The 15,884-nt window shown below is 33.1% G+C and overlaps 2 protein-coding genes across 2 annotated transcripts in view; one reads left to right on the plus strand and one right to left on the minus strand.

Moving 5' to 3' along the window:
- Positions 1-15,884, minus strand: part of LOC145674531 (putative serine protease K12H4.7) — a 136,831-nt gene that overhangs the window by 104,459 nt on the left and 16,488 nt on the right. The gene's annotated exons all lie outside the window — the stretch shown is intronic.
- LOC145673840 (putative serine protease K12H4.7) overlaps positions 1-15,884 on the plus strand; it is a 28,872-nt gene that overhangs the window by 5,610 nt on the left and 7,378 nt on the right. Inside the window, exons 3-8 of the mRNA XM_081743610.1 lie at positions 847-1,028; positions 2,915-3,147; positions 5,997-6,132; positions 7,112-7,374; positions 10,284-10,416; positions 14,454-14,623. Coding sequence (XP_081599736.1) covers positions 847-1,028; positions 2,915-3,147; positions 5,997-6,132; positions 7,112-7,374; positions 10,284-10,416; positions 14,454-14,623 — 1,117 coding nt within the window. The remainder of the gene's footprint in view (positions 1-846; positions 1,029-2,914; positions 3,148-5,996; positions 6,133-7,111; positions 7,375-10,283; positions 10,417-14,453; positions 14,624-15,884) is intronic.

A 15,884-nucleotide genomic window follows, 5' to 3' on the forward strand; every position in this document is an offset into this window, starting at 1 on the left:
CGTATGGCGATCTCTGCGGAACATCAACAAAGATTGACGCACTGACTTGTGTACGGTGCCTTCTACACGTGTTGCAGAAGGCGGTAGACATGAGAGGCGATTACATTAAAGGAATGTAACAGTTGCTCTTCTGTCCATAGAACCAGGTACGAATTATAATAATGTTGCAATTACTTTTTACCCAGCTCTTGTATTTATCTCTGTCAAAAAAAAAAAAAAAATGTTTCCTGCACAACTTTTTATAAAATTTGCATATGAATTTCAATTAAATTTCATTACATTCTCATAAAGTGATAACTTCTTAGCAACTGCGTTAATGATGTAATATCCACCAATAAAATTCGCAATTTTTACTATATATCACACTTAATGTACTGTATATTTCAATACAACGTAGCTATTTGTCTAATATTTTCAAAGAATGAAATAATACAGGTATATGCGTTTGAATATGTATTGCCATCATATTTATCCGGTAACACTGATTCAGCAAATGATAAGTTCACAGTCTGTGTAGTCACCTGCCCACACCAGCTGGTAAATGATTTAATAGCCCTATACTACAAACATTATTTTCTAGATTGGTAAGCTTGTTTCCGTCATCTTGAACGGTTAAAAGGAGGTACCCGTTTCCAGCACATTCTAATCACGATAGTCTATGTTCATATTGCATTATTACTGAGTCCTTCGAAAATCTTTTGCTGATACAGAGGTACAGTCACTTTTGATCACATAGCATATACGTGTCTTGTCTATAACTGGTAGAAATGAAACAACCTTGTTTTATTTCGTCCTTATCAATTTTCTCTTTATAATTCTGTTTTTTTTTTCTATTTCACAAATCAGTTGTACTACTCAAGCAATGAGAATTATAAACCAGGTGGCCCTGCTTTTCTGTTGATTGAAGGGGAATCGCCTGCATCTGATTCTTGGCTAGTAACTGGAGCGTGGATTAGATATGCCCAACAATATGGAGCTATTTGTTTCGTGTTGGAACATCGCTATTATGGAGATAGTCGTCCAACGGAGTAAGTTTTCACTTTTATTTGTTGTATGAACATAATCTAACATGTTATAAAGTATTGTTCGTTTGAGTTTTATATCATAACTAACCTTTGGCTAGCTGGTGGCTCCACCCTCAGACCCCTGCATTTACTCCGCCTGCGGCCTCGCATCTCCTACGTATTAGCCTTTCCATCAATAGTGAATTAAGTGCATTTGCTCTTCATATTTATTAGGCAGCTGAGGGCTTCACCCCACACTCCCACCTTTATTCTGCTTACTGCCTCACAATTCTATCGAATTTGAAGTTTCTTTTCCTGTTTGAGCTATATAAATGTCTATTTAAATAACATGAAGATTCCTTCATTTCCCTTTAGACCCCCTAAAAATTAAACATATTCGTTTCGTTTTATTTCTTTTTTTTCAGTTTGCATTAGTAGTCTGAAATCTAGTTTATGACCAACACTATCTACTGGGCACATTAGAATGTATTTTGGATCAGTACGTTCAATGAACACTACAGAATTTGCAGTCAAACCACGCGGAAACAAAGTATGTGTGTTAAACTTTTGACATTATCCTAGATGTGTCTCGGATGTCTACAGTTCTACTTGAAATTGAGTATGCTATACATTATGAAAGTGATATAATGAATATTTAAAGCATCCTCTATATATTCAAATAGTTCTGAAAAATATGTAAAAAACAAACGTTATTTCTATATTACTGTTGGATTTCTGGAAACGGAACTTTATAATGTTAGGTTCTTTTTTTACTACGTTTGAATTCCACAGTTTTATCAGTTCTCCCTTTTCTTTTTCTTCTTCTCTTCTTTTTCCTCCTCTTTCTCTCTCTCTGCCTCATTTCTGAACTTCCGTGTAAGAGACAACCATTGGTTTCAGTTTTTCATTGTGTGTGTTTCAGTTTTTCCCTACATCAATTTATGAATTTTGTTTCGCCTCGGTTTCTTTATTTCATTTTATCGAATATAATTCATGTGTAGTTTGAAATTAGAATTGCGTTCATGTTGTTAGCTAATTTTAGTATGGAAGAGATGAAAGTAGGAGAGAGAGGGAGTCTCTTTACCTGACACGATTATGGGATAAAAGGTGTATATTGGGTGGCCTAACTGCACGGCGTTATGTTGCATTTTTTTGGTGCGGAGTGTACCATTTCCCTGTTTTGATATCCATAAATTGTAGTCTCTTTCGTTCTCTCCCACTCTTTTCTGCCACCATACTCTCTGAGTACATCTCTCATGATACAGTTCCTTCTTAGCCGATGTCCCAACTACTTTGTCTTAATCTTCTTAATAGTCATTTTTTGCGTAATGCATATGTTTCTGACCCACATGACACAATACTCCACACGAAGCATTTTATAGGTATTTTTCTCCAATCATTATTCAAAGTCCCACAAAATAGTATTTTCTTCCTCCTAAAGGCATCTTTCGCCGTTCTTATCCCTGCTGACACTCTGCAAAGTTGCCAACTCCATGTATTAAAATTACTGTACACTCCTCATTCCTCTATAACAGATGAAACTCCAGAAATATCGGCCTTGCAGCCTTAATTTCTGACCCTTTCTCGTATATATTATCCATTAAAGAATTGAAATATGTGGGAAGCCAAACAAATTAAAACCTTGTAAAATTATCATCTAAAGTAATTTTGTGTTAGATATTAATTTGTTTGGGACAAACTTCAAATTTTTGATGGATAATAATAATGATTTATTTTCTACTTCTAAGCACTTTATCTAAATCGGTTAAAAAGAATATGCAAGTTATCATTTTTTTTCAAGTACGTAATATTTGATATAATTAAAACCTATAACAACGGTATTAAAATGTGTATATTTTATTAACTAAAACATTGTTTTGTTTAATAACATATTTATATCATTTGTACAGAACTGCAAGCGTGGAGAACTTAGTGTATCTTACCAGCGAACAAGCATTAGCTGACGTTGCAACATTTGTTGAGGGAATGACAAGGGAACACAATCTTACAGATGCCAAATGGATAGTTTTTGGAGGTTCTTATGCAGGTAACTTGGCTGCATGGGCGAGACTGAAGTATCCACACTTAATACATGGAGCGGTGTCATCAAGCGGACCTCTTTTGGCCAAAGCAGATTTCATGGGTAAGTTTGAAATCATGTCTAGGATTGAAATTTCCATCTGTAATTAAAGTATTATATTATACACTTATTAAACACTAATAAGTCATATATACTTATTAAACAATTACCTGTATATTACTTGTATCAAATAGTTATGAATTAATATGATTGATCTCTCTAAATATTTATTCAATTAACACAGGAAGACATTTCATTTTCTTAAAGTTTATGTTAGATTTGTATCTTAATAGTTTGGTGGTGTGGTACAATTTTATTTATAAATTTTGTGAAGAATATTTTACTTATATATATAGACAAATGGTCACTTCATTAACAAGGAAACTTAGTGTGTTAGTTTAATTGAGGCAATTTTTGTATCTTTTAAGCTAGCGGATGAAAATAATACTGTTTACTATTATCTAAATGAATCATTGTTAGTCAGTTTTAAAAACAAAAGAAAATAAGTTACGTTATTAATTAAAACATCTTATTTTGGGTACAAGAAAACGTTTGTGCAACAGGAATTAATGGAGTTTTAGCATTATTGGATACAAGTATACATTTTAACGTATTTGTTGTTTTTATGTTCTTACAGGCATAAGTGTAGTTTGGATATATAACATACAACAGCGGAAATTTAAGTGGAATATTTCCTTAAGTCTTTCTATTTTTACTTACGTGCATGCTTGGTTAGCGAAAATAATGCTAAGATTATTATAGACGTGTTTAATTTCGACACTAGGAGTATTGTATACAATTCCAGTACTCCAGTTTGATTGGAGATTAACTAACTGGCTCTATGGCCTATGGAAACCGGAGGTTCAATGCCCCGTTCACAAAAGCTCTCCATTGATTTCTGTCCTTAGCCAACTGGATCCATTTCTAGTTTGTATTCTCATTTCTACGAGATCCATCTCAATATTGTCCTCCCATCTGCGTCTATGTCTTCCTAATGGATGTTTTCCGATTCTATTTCCAGTTAAAACTTTGAAAGCGTTCCTACTTTCTTCCATTCTTGCTACATGACCTGCTCATTTGAGAATCCTAGATTTGATGGCCCTAACAGTGTTTGGTAAACTATATAAATTACGCAGTTCCTTGTTATGAAGTTTCCGCCATTCCCCATTCCCATTCCTCCTGGATCCGAATATTTGTCTCAGGGTCTTGTTCTGAAATGAAATTAGATTGGGAATTACACACGCTTAACTATATATTCATATACATTGTACCAGGGATTGGGAACTTAATCTCTTGCATAACACTGCTCGTAACCTCAATTAATGCCTCATTGGAATTAATCTATTCGATCCATACAAGCATGACACTGCATGATTTTTTAAAAGTAATTTCGACTTTCATTTGATTTTTTCTTGAAAAATCTAGAACACGACGTATATTGTAGAGTTCAGATGACCTGCCCTATCGAAGTCAAAGTTGGCACGATAGTTCATATTGTACTACTATGTAAGTGTGTTAAACGTTATGTTGTACTGGCTTTGGATTCTTGAGTCTTGGGTCATATTTGGAAAGCAAGAACCTATTAATTCAGTCGAAATCAAACTTGACGTAGTGGTAGAACCCGACCTACTAGGTAAGAGTATGAAATACTGTGTTTTGCATGGTTCCCGAGCTATTGGAAGTACAATTTTCCTTCGTATCTTTGAAAACAAAAACTCATAAATGTAAATCATCTGATCGGGATAACATTTGGCTTGTCGATGTGCGTGAATATGCTATTATATGCGTCTAAAATATTTTGTTGTACAGGCTTTGGTTTCTGGAGATATGTGCGGTAGAATTTGCATCACATTTTCAAATGTTGTACACATACTATTTATCCGATCGGGATCAAATTTGTTAGACATGTTGGTAGACATTAACACTTTTTTTTATTTTTGATATGTGAAATATTTGTGCAGGTTTTTTTTTTTTTTTTTTTTGTTCCTGAGTTGTCCACAATTGAATATATATACCAATTGATTATGCATAGTAACTGCCGTATAAATAACAATTAAACGTAAGTCTTGGACAAAGAAAAGTGAAGAAAAAATAATGATGAAGGACTAGCCCTTACAACTATATGTATTTCAGTTGTCAGTGTTTTGTATAATGAAGAATACATAATGAAAATAGCACAATTCTTTGGAATAATAATAATTAACATCACTAAATTAATCGAATCAGCATGAGGACTAATAGGCAGGGAAAATGAAAAAAAAAACTAAATAAAAAGTGCCTTCCGTTGAAACAGTTTAACATATGTTTGCAAAATATTCTAAATTGCGTTACTGCGCGTGTGGTATTGTTTATATATAATGTGTGAGAGTATCCCGAAATATTGTTCGTAATCCGAGGGAAGAACTGTTTATAAAAGATGTTCTAAAACTGGTTTTCCTGCGAACTGAGAAGTTTCGTAACTCGCAAGCGTCCACTGCATATACGTATAAGTTTTAAGAAAGAGAAGAAAATAGTGATTAAATATATTAAATGTGTTGTAGAAATTTCATTAATATGTTCATCTTCTCTTATGCTGCTACAAAGAATGTATATGTGTATAATGTTTTATTATTCATTCAAAATATAGACAATAAGTTGGGTATTTGTTGTGTTAAGCATTTGACACAAATAGTCAAACTAAGAAATCTGAAATACACCGTTCAATCTTTCATACCTTTTTTTAAAAAAAATCAAAACTCATCCAAATCTTATATTTTTTATATTATCTATGCATAACAGAAATCTATTCTCTTTAAAGAAAACACAGAAAAATCACTATCTTTCTTCTACAATTTTCATTTGTAACCTACAAGGCACTGTTTTAACATTTGGAATTATTTCTAAATAATATCAACTATCCATGTTTATTCCAGAATATTTTGCTGTTGTTCGAGATTCTTTGGCATATTACGACGAATCATGTGTATCAGCTTTTGCAAATGCTACAAAGCAGCTTGATGCTTTACTGGAAGACGAAGCTGGAATAAGAAGAGTGCAAGAATTATTCACGTAGGCAATAATTTATAATTGAATCTTTGTAATTACATTAATTAGGCTATTTAGCAGTTAATTTTTAACTTTATAATTATTTACAAATTGGATTGTTTTTAATGTTTGAGTACGCAAATATAACCACGTTTAGAAGGCTTCGATTATACATATTATTTTAATTTTCTTGATGTGCAAACAAGTATATATTTTAGCAACAATTTAATGGTATTCATAGTTTTTGTGAAGTATAATGTATGCTTCGTCACCAAGTTATACGAGACGTGGACCTATTATCAAGATTAAAATGACTGTGTTAAGTCTCCGTCCAAACTTAGTTCCCTGTTCTCGTAACTCATTACAACTATTTATGAACAAATGGATAAGTTACTGTAACAGCCACGTACAATAATTTATAGCCTTCAATTTTCTGGTAAATAAGAATCAGAATTTTTTTTTCCTTTAATGAAGAAATTTATGATGAATGTGCACATTGTTATAATTCTATATCAAATCCGTGATGTCCAGTAAATAATTCGTTGCTCGAAGAGCGTCAATTCACGAATCCCACAAATGAATATTTACTCATTTACCCATCAAATAAATATTTATCTTATATTCTATACTACAATTACAATTATGGACTTTTTTTACTTTAATTATATGAACATATTACTGAGTGGATTCGAGGAGCCTCTTCCTATGGTAAATAATATCGTAAGTAACGGTTTTATTAATCATGAGTAACAAATCTATTCATAGTAACATATCCAACGGCTTTATTAACAATATCAAAATTAATGAGTTTCATAAATAAGATGACGGGTTTATTAACTCATGTCATAAAAAAACATAACGAATTCATTAACAAGCTGAGTTACGTGGGGCTTCACAACATTCAGTGGGGCCACGCTGGCTCAGTGGTAGAGCGTCACCTCTTAGTTTCACTGGATAATATTTAATTACTATCTAACTAACTTATTTTACTTTCCTTTTTAAGGTTGTGTAATCCTCTAAATGTTACAAACAAATATGATGTCGCATACTTCTACGAGTCTTTAGCTTCAGTAGTTGCAGGCTCTGTACAATATAATACAAACTATGGCGTAAATGGGATCCAGGCAGTTTGCGAAACTATGCTCGACGAGAGTCTAGGAGATGAGCTTGAACGCTACGCTGTACTTAATGGAGGTGGTACTGAGTGTTTTGATGCTACATATGACAGCTACATCGCTTCTCTTCAGGAATACCCTTGGTACTTTTGTAAGTATTCGTTTCGAATAATTATGTATTGTATACTTTTTGGATCAAAAGATCCAATATATTTGAATTTTCTTGTAGGCCTTATATCTCGTGAACTACATATAGTATAGCCAAACACAAACTATCACTTAACTCAGAATGATGTGCTTTCTCCGTAGAAAATAATAATACTTGATTAAGGTGCCGTTCCAAATTTTTGTTGTCCCTGATCCAAAAACTAATTCTTGGCTAAGATCGCAATAATTTGATCCATTTTTATGTTTCCTAAAATTCTTGTTCCCTAGTTTGTTATATTTTGTATTACTCACAAAGTAGACGTTGAGTTCATTAGAATTAAGATATAATAACCATATTGTATATTATGGATATTATACTCACACTCGGAGCGTTAATAGAACTAACACAGATGTAGGATGCAACGCATAAGCACTCGCACAAAACATCCCAAGTCGGTTCCTGTGCCTAAGACATATTGTGTTCGTACACGAACTTGTGTATTGCCCTTGTATAATGTTTATAGTCATCTTTTCCAAGTTTACCTAAACAGTTTTAGTTGATTTTACAATTACAATAAGATTTGTTTTGGAACGTGTAAGTTTCATCTACTTCTAACTTTCAAAATATTCTTCCTATGAACAAATAATATATAGGACTGTTGTCATAGGCAATTTAATATAGTTTTAATTTTACTTGACACTTTTCCTAGACCTCTCAGCTTTTGAGGTATAAAACGAAATCTTGAAAAACATTCTTTGAACTCCCTCCACCACTCACCAACCCCGCACCCTCAGGGACTTAAGGTATGTAATTTTGGCGCTTCTCCCGCAACTATGCTAGATTTCAAAACTACACGATTTTTCAAAATACTTTCTCTTTGTTGACTGGACTAAATTTTTCCAAAAATATTTTGTCCCGGCAAATTCCAGTTTCCGGAATTGACACTATAGCTTACAGGAGTCTTTTCAATCCATTTGTTTTAACTAATGTTTTTTTTTTGTTTGTTCGTTTCAAAACAAATATTTCTGAAATCGATCGGTTTCTTAAGTCTTCGAAAAATATAATAGTGGCTGGAAGAAGAATTAGATGATTGTTCGTATTGAAATTTAACATGTTTTGGAAAACGAGGTATATGAGACGTGGACTTACAGTTTGACGTGGAATCCAAACAACATGAGCTTTCACTGGAAATATAAACCAACTATTACGTGCCAAAGCCACTTACTTTAACAATATATCCATAGGGAGCTCACGAATTTGACGAATAAAGAGTTGTAGGATAAAACGTGATACAACGTTTTTTTTTTAATTCTTCGTTCTGCAAGTAATATGAGGCATAATAGTATATTCACTTAGCATGAGGCATAATAGTATATTCACTTTTATTAATCAGCACTGGGCAAGGCTATCTGAAATAAACATATAAAAACACAAACACGGAACAATTTCAATGCAATAACTGTATCTTCATCAGACTTTCACTCCTTCTGCCTACTTGGGAGTCGGTCACTCTTATGAACCTTCCGGTGATCAACTTTTAATTAGGCTCCACCCCATCATTAAAAAAGTAACACTTGCTTTCCACTTCACTTGTTCAGCTGCACTCTTGTCCAATTAAAAATATACATTTTTGCTGGGTACATTCTCATCCCTTAATTATTCTTCTTTATGTTCTCTTATCCATCTGTTCTTTTTTATTCTGCTTCAGTTTCTTTTTTCTAGCCTTATTTAGTGTATTGTTGTTTAGTTTCACAATATGAAAACATTGCCTGCTAGAATAATTATACGTCATTTTTATTATTTGACATTTGAGTAAGAACTGGACGAATGATTATGTTAACATCTAGGCTAATTATGTCCCACTTTGAAGAATAATGTATTAATATGATCTCTCCACAATCACAAAATACCTTAATTGTTAAATTGAAACAAGAGAAAACAGCAAATCGTTTAAAATTGGGTCCGCATTCCCTTGTATGTTAATGAATCGCAAGTTTATTGGATTTTAACGTCCATGCCCATTCCCAATCCTAGTAAGACAACACGAAATTTAAAGTAAAATAAGAACCAGTATTAGGTTTTGTGTCCGAAGGGAGATACTTCAACCGGGAGTCGAATCAGCGGCTATGTCTACATAGAGTAATGGGCACAAGTATGCTAAGAAGTTAATAGTTCTTGAGGTTCATTGTAAGTGTTATATCATTGAATTTACTTATCGCATATGAACTAAGCAGAAACCTTCTTGATTCCCAAGTTATTGTAGATGTCCCCACGAAGTTCAGGAATTGTATGCTGCCTACCAGCACAAAGATCGTAAAATTAATTCGTATCCATTAAGCCAAAAAAGTCACAAAATCAACAATAGAAATATTGTTAAAGAACTTTGAAGATATTTAGGACATTGATTATGAGTAACGTCTTCTGCAGTTACACATTTCAAATTCAGTCAAAAATTATTATTTCGTTTCTTTTTATCCTGCACGATTGGATACCATTTTCAAGGAAAGAAGAGAAGGATTGTTTGAGAATACACTAGCTTTCCCGGATATTTAAGATTGCAATTTAAGAAACGTGTCTTTGCTTACTGGATGGGCCATACTGGACGTCGTTCATTAATATTACTCCACAAACATATTACTTTACATTTGGTCACGCAAGTATTACCTATCATTGTTGCATTATTCAACGGCAGAAATATTTTGAAAACAGTCCTCACAATATTAGAATCTTCAACTGAGGCGTAAAATCATTTTTTAAAAAAATAATATCTACATTTTTGCATATAAACAATATGATATATGAATTGTTTAAGCAATAAATTTGTTTCTAAAGCAATATTTTCTTCATTAGTTTATACTATTTTGTGTGAGATGGTAGTAAGCCGTATGCAATGAAACTTTGGTTTCTTTCAGATTATGAATGGATATATCAAACGTGTACCGAATTCGGTTACTTTCAAACAACAGATTCAGAAAATCAACCTTTTGGAAACAAAATTATTTTAGATTATTTCATTAAGCAGTGTTCTGACGTTTATGGACCAAGGTATGTTAACGTTCTTTACTTATAATTGCTTTCCGTGCAGTGTTATGTCTAATATGTGCTCAAAGTTTAGTGTTTTACATTAGACACATACTCTGTTGCATTTATGTAGGTTTTAAGTTAAATGTAATGTAAAGTTCTGCTTATGCCGGTATGGGTAGAGCAAATTATAGTCGGGAATCATTTTTTCACACTATTACAAAATCAATTTAATCTTTAACAGTATGTTACAGAAATAACTATAATGTAAAATCCTATAATGGGCAAAATATGGTAAAATCCCCAAACTCGAGCAGAATAGGTAGGGACCTCCAGAGAGCTGTGAGCAACTCTGAGCAAGTTAGGTGGAGTTGGTTTTGGATCCATAGTGTTCCACGAAAGCAGAGTGGGTTTAAAGACCACAAAGCTCCACGCAAGCAGAGTGGCTGAGGTTAGGAGTTTCAGAGAGTTACGAGCAAACTAAAGGCTTGTGTTAGGTTTCTTTCAAAGGTCCAAGTGAGCTGAGAAAGTTGCAGTGACCAACCTTCGACTGATAATTGTTGGTCTGATCTTCCTAGTGCCCCAGCCTAGTGGTCCTTCGTCATCATATGACTAGCGGTGGCGCTCTTGTCCCTGTCGTGTGCCACCATAGTAAATCGTAGGTTAGGGTTTAGGATTTAGATTTCTGGGCTGTCGGCATCTAAGGCCATTTAGCCCTTAACGTTTTGAGGGATGACGTCCCTCGGCGAGCACACTATTCGGGAAAATGGAAGGAAGAAAGGATTGGGGAATGAAGGAAGCGGCCTGGATACCACCGCCGTAAGTTAGGTACCACCCCGTCATTTGCCTGGTGTGAATGAGGAAAACCCAGGAAAGCCAGGAACGTGAAGTAGGCAGAACAGGAATTCCTGTTCTGCCTAAAAATAAGATTAGAAAAAATGTGTTATAAAGTGCTAGAGGGTAGTTAGGCAAAACGGGAACTAGGCAGAACAGGAATATATATATATATTTGGGAGCATTAATTATGTACTCATAATGAAGAAAAAGAGAGAACTTGTTGTTCACGCAGAAGAAATAAATAAAATAAAACCTGATATATTTTTATAGGTACTTTGAATTTTGTGATCTTACACTCGAAGTGCCATTGTGTAGTTACCGCGCCATAGCGTAAAATGGTTAAAATACTATTGAGACAATTACAGAAAGATATTGGATTGTGTCTATGATAGAATGAGTGATCATAATATATTCAACTTATAACAGAATTAACGTGAACAGTATTTCTTAAATTTATTTCAAAGTATTTAGCGTCAACAAATAAGTCTATTGCATAACGTTCCTGAGAAACCCACTTTTAGACTGAATCACATCAGGAGTAAGGTCCTCAGTATGCCCCCGAAATCCTGACTTTTGTGTAAATTTAGGTCAATTTTAGGGTCGATTTTACAAATTTTACTATAATTTATTCTCATATTGAATTTGGGCCCTTCCGAAATAAATTCCTGCGTATGTGTTTGCCTCTGTTGAAGAAAATCTGAACAACTTCAGTTTCCTCATAATCACCAAATTTAGAATTTAAAATTGTATGCAACCTCCTTTAAAAATTTAATTATATCATTAAGTTTGAATTTGTACAAATGTTCCACTAATACATGTTATACATAAGGATACCTGTATTAAGTTTCTAGTAAAATTTCCAGCTTCTGTTGGTATCAATATTAAGAAAGTATTATCCATATTCTTCTATTTCATATTCGTAAAATGAGTAAAAATAAGAATCTTTTCAACTACATTAGTAACATTTCATGGCGACATTTAATTTTTATTTTAAATTTTATTATTTCATAAATTTATTTCTTCCTTATCAATAACTTTCGTTACGTTTATTTCTTCCTATCGAAGAACTTCCGTTGGAAAGACTGGAAATTTTACACCGAACCAGCCTCACACCGAAACGTCCTTGTAGCCAAAAGTCCTATACCGAAACAGCCGTATACCACTCCAGATTACTGAGTATGATTGACCTAACTACGTGATGGATGACATACTTCCTTTAGAGTCTTTTTCAGTATTAGAGGTCTATATTCAATGTCTAATTTGATAATTTGTTTCCTTTTTCCGTTTGCCGCTTTTTTTCCTTTACTGCTGAAACGTCTTTCTTAGTGTACGGTTAAGCATGATTTGCGGCCATGAAGAAAATTCCTGTTCGAGTGCGTGAGATGTGGATATGTATGGTTATGTCCAAAAGCTCTTTAGATAGACCGGTTATTTGCAACCATGTGGAACAGTTAGGTTTGATTCGATTCCATTCGATTAACTTTAGATTACACAAGTTGAATGTACTTTTTTTTTTTTTTTTTTTTTTTTGTAATAAGGATGGTATTTTTGTGGAAGGTTATTTTTCAAGGAGTACTAAATTATCGAACTTGAAGGAATGCGTTTGTCTCGATCCTCCACAACATGTATGGTGGCTTAAGTTTTATGGAAAACCACTCTCTAAACTGTTCGTTGTAACATTAACTTTTAAGTAACATTAAGTTTTACTTCTACTATGAAGCAGTACATATAATGGGCTATAAAAATTTTCTTTACTTTACTAACGCCAAAGATGGTAAATTTTATTTGATGTACATGTCTTAGTAGAAAGCAATTAAAGAATTCTACGTAATTTATAGAATAGTTCACATTTAAAATGTGGAGAAATATCTGGCCTATTACAAACATGAATTCGTTGACATTCAGTTTGCTCACCGAAGTAACTTTAAATGGCAACAAATACTTGCTTCTGATTGCCGAAACTAAATGTCAACTACTTCTTGATTGTAGTTGGCCAACTACTTTTCCATATTGAAACCTACTTTGCTTATTTCAAATAAGGAGACATTACAAGCCTTAGATGCAGTTGTCCTTACTACCTGCGAAAAGCTACGTAAATTGAATTATGCATATTATATTATTTAATCGAGGCTGTTTTATAAATATGATTAAGTATTACTTTTTAAATGCATTTCCACTAATAAAGTACAAACAAATTTAATTTCAATTTCAAATAGAATCTACTTTCTTGTTAGTAGTCATATATAAGAAAAATATTTATAATAAATGCTGTAGTTTCCCATTTAATGGCCATAAAATGAATAAAACGAGAGAAATAAGCCATGAGAAAAAAAAAATCTTACCGAATATGATTTGGTATACAATAATATAGTATCATTTGAAAGAAAGTAAAATTTAGATTTTTGATCTTACACTCATAGCACACTATAGATACTGCACAACACTGTACGACCCATTAGGATTCTTTTTACTGCAAAATTTATGTTACAATGGACAATTTTGAGGTGATCTTCTACGGAAGGTTTATGCTAAAGATAGAGCTTATGGGAAGTTTTTTTTTTTTTTTTTTTTTTGAATATGACTGTATAATGTTTTTTACGTAATTAATATATGTATTACCATTTCAGAGAATTTAATTTAAGGGTTCTGGAATGGCGTGCTTTTTTTTCTTTAAATCGAAAGATCCAATGTATTTCAGGCAAAAATTTTCTTGTGGGCCTTATAGAGCCTATCTGAGGAACTACATATAGTGTAGCCAAACCCAAACTAACACTTAATTCAGTGCGATGTGCTTATTCCGTAAAAGAAAAATATGAAAACCCAATTTAGGGGACGTTGAAAAATTTTGTTGCCCTTGACCTAAAATCTAATTATTGGTCAAGATCACAATCTTTTGATGCATTTTTTAATCATTCCTTAAATTATTGACCAAGATCGCAATCTTCTGAACCATTTTTTATCATTCCTAAAATTCTTGTTACGGTGTCGCTTGCTGCAACGGTGAAATAGCGCTTAACAGCTCAAACAGACGAAACTACTGAAACAACTTGATTCTGGTGGTTGCTGTAAAATAAATACTTCAAAAGAATGTTAAATATAAAATTTTAGTACATTTTTATAAATATTTCCTTAAAAGTATAAATAGAGGGACTTTGACCTCTAGGACTAGAATTGCTTTCAATACCAAAAACAGCATCTTTATCTAAATTTATTGCTGTTTACAGATTTAACGAAACTCTATTGAATTATGGAATTGACAGAACGAACGTAATCTATGGTGGAGTGGATATAGACGTAAGCAGAGTAGTCTTCGTCCATGGATCTATAGATCCCTGGCATGCACTGGGAGTCCTGGAGAGTTTGAGTCCAGAAGCACCTGCTATATACATAGAAGGTAAATCCTATTTATCAATTAAAGATAAATAAATGAATAAATACATTACGCAAATTACAGTAAAGAACGTAGTAGAATACCGCTCGTTTCCACTTTGGTAAGAATGTGGACATTAATGTGTCTAAAATAAAACTATATGAGAAAATTGAGAATCCCATAATAAAGCAAGTCTATTAATGCGAAATAATTCTCTTAGAGATTAATATGAAATATGTCTGACAGAAAAAGTTTGAAAATGTAGTAATAACGTATGTATTGTTTCCATTAATAAGGGCTAACTAGTAGCTTTTCAAGTGTTATATGATAAAAAGGATACCTCTATTTCAGCAAACGACCATTAACTTAAGACGTTACACACTTTTACTCTCCATGTAACAAATATTTTGTTATACTTATGTTTGCATCGTGACTCTTCTATGTTCCAATGTAATTTACAAACATTGTGTTATGGTTACATCAGTGCGATACATATTTATAGAGTACACAATTCATTGTATTGATGTATACGTAACCATAAAGCTAACTTCAACGCTCTGTGTGATTTTGTACTAACGAAAAGATAAAGTGTTCTAAACATCGCTAGTCAGCACCCTATCAGCACTTTCTAGTGACATCAGTAGTTTTCAAAATGTCATCAACCAGAAAAGTAAAGTTATGACAACATAAACAAAAAAATATATATATTTTTTTGAAAATTCTGACAGATATGAGATGATTGACCACAGTTTGAAAAAAAAGGAAAGTTTTGTTGTCGTTGTTCGAAACGAACAACTTGTTGTGAGCAATTAGTGTGGCAAAATAAATAAAAATTGGACTAAAGCAAAATCATCATTTTCTGAGTCATGCCCTTTTCAAAATTACTGATTCATTTATTATAGTATAGCATAATTTCTTAACACTAAGGTTATATGAAACCTGGACCTACGGTTTAAAATGGAATGAAAAGTTCTCGTAATACGCACAAATTATAATCCTTTCATACCGGAAATGGAAATCCGAATCTCGTGCACCAAAGGGAATATCCTAGTCACTAGAACAGCTGGTAGGACTGATCTGACACATTCAGAAACTTATTTCATGAAATTTACAAGCATTGTGTTATGATTGCACTACTGTGGTACATCTCTCTCTCTCTCTCCTATACAATTTGTCTGAAGGTAATGAACTCCACTGTATAGATTATATACACCTGGTGTGATTCGTGATAAACGCAAATGGTAAGATGTTTAACTCGAACCTTTTCCGCTCTCACTTTTTAAAT

Source organism: Thermobia domestica, chromosome 17 (assembly GCF_964235325.1).
Source record: "Thermobia domestica chromosome 17, izTheDome1.hap1.1, whole genome shotgun sequence".
In the NCBI taxonomy this organism is placed as follows: Eukaryota; Metazoa; Arthropoda; class Insecta; order Zygentoma; family Lepismatidae; genus Thermobia; species Thermobia domestica.